Source organism: Myotis davidii, unplaced genomic scaffold, assembly GCF_000327345.1.
Source record: "Myotis davidii unplaced genomic scaffold, ASM32734v1 scaffold299, whole genome shotgun sequence".
NCBI lineage: Eukaryota > Metazoa > Chordata > Mammalia > Chiroptera > Vespertilionidae > Myotis > Myotis davidii.
In genome coordinates this window covers 7,879,550-7,880,562 of record NW_006293088.1, presented here as the reverse complement: position 1 = coordinate 7,880,562, position 1,013 = coordinate 7,879,550, and the positions used below count along the sequence as shown (strand labels likewise).

At 62.1% G+C, this 1,013-nt stretch overlaps 1 protein-coding gene across 1 annotated transcript in view; it reads left to right on the top strand.

Annotated features, from left to right (window-relative positions):
• The window catches only part of SLC45A1 (solute carrier family 45 member 1), a 23,023-nt gene that overhangs the window by 12,599 nt on the left and 9,411 nt on the right, over nt 1-1,013 (top strand). The window contains exon 8 of the mRNA XM_006766816.2: nt 810-1,006. Coding sequence (XP_006766879.2) covers nt 810-1,006 — 197 coding nt within the window. The remainder of the gene's footprint in view (nt 1-809; nt 1,007-1,013) is intronic.

Here is a 1,013-nt window from a genome sequence, read left to right as displayed (position 1 = left end):
CCACCGCCATGCCCATCACTATGCCCACCACCTTGCCCATCACCATGCCCACCACCATACCCATCACCATGCTCACCTCCATGCCCATCACTGTGCCTACCTCCATGCCCATGCCCATCACCATGCCCATCACATGCCCACCACAGTGCCTACCTCCATGCCACCACATGCCCATCACCATGCTCACAACAGGCCCACCATGCCCACCACTGTGCCCATCACCATGCCCACCACATGCCCACGTGGTGCGGTGGGTGGGGAGGGAGATGATGTGACCAGTCTGGAGGCACAAGAGCCTCAGGAACCCGCCCAAAGGCCCCCTGCTGTGGGCTGTGACAGGGTGTGCGAGAGGCATGGCAGCGGACAGCAGTTTGTCCAGACACGGCGCCCAGTGGGCAGGCAGGCTGCTTCCTCTGGGGTGAGAGGGAGGAGAAAGGACCAGAGAGTCCGGCGGGGAAAGTGCCACCCTCCCTGTGAGGAGGCGGCCCTCCCGCCCCATTAGCCGTGGATTCTTTTCATTGCCGTCATCTCTCTGAACACAAATATTATTAAACTCTTGGCTGAACTCCCTGTGCACGTTGGCGCTGGAAAATGTGAGCCCGCTGTGCGTGGGCATGGGGCTGCTGGGCCTGCAGGGACGTGGGTCCCTGGCCCCGCCACTGGTGTGCCCCGCCCCCCCCAGTGAAATGTGACCAGTACTGGCCGTTCACGGAAGAGCCCATCACTTACGGAGACATCACCGTGGAGATGATCTCGGAGGAAGAGCAGGATGACTGGGCCTGCAGACACTTCCGGATCATCTATGTAAGTCACGACGGCACGCGGCGTGGCATGGGCGTGGACATCTCGCTGCTCAGCTGCCAGTACTTCCTGGCCCAGATCCTGGTCTCGCTGGTGCTGGGGCCCCTGACCTCGGCTGTGGGCAGCGCCAACGGGGTGATGTACTTCTCCAGCCTGGTGTCCTTCCTGGGCTGCCTCTACTCCTCCCTGTGTGTCGTCTACGAGATCCCGCC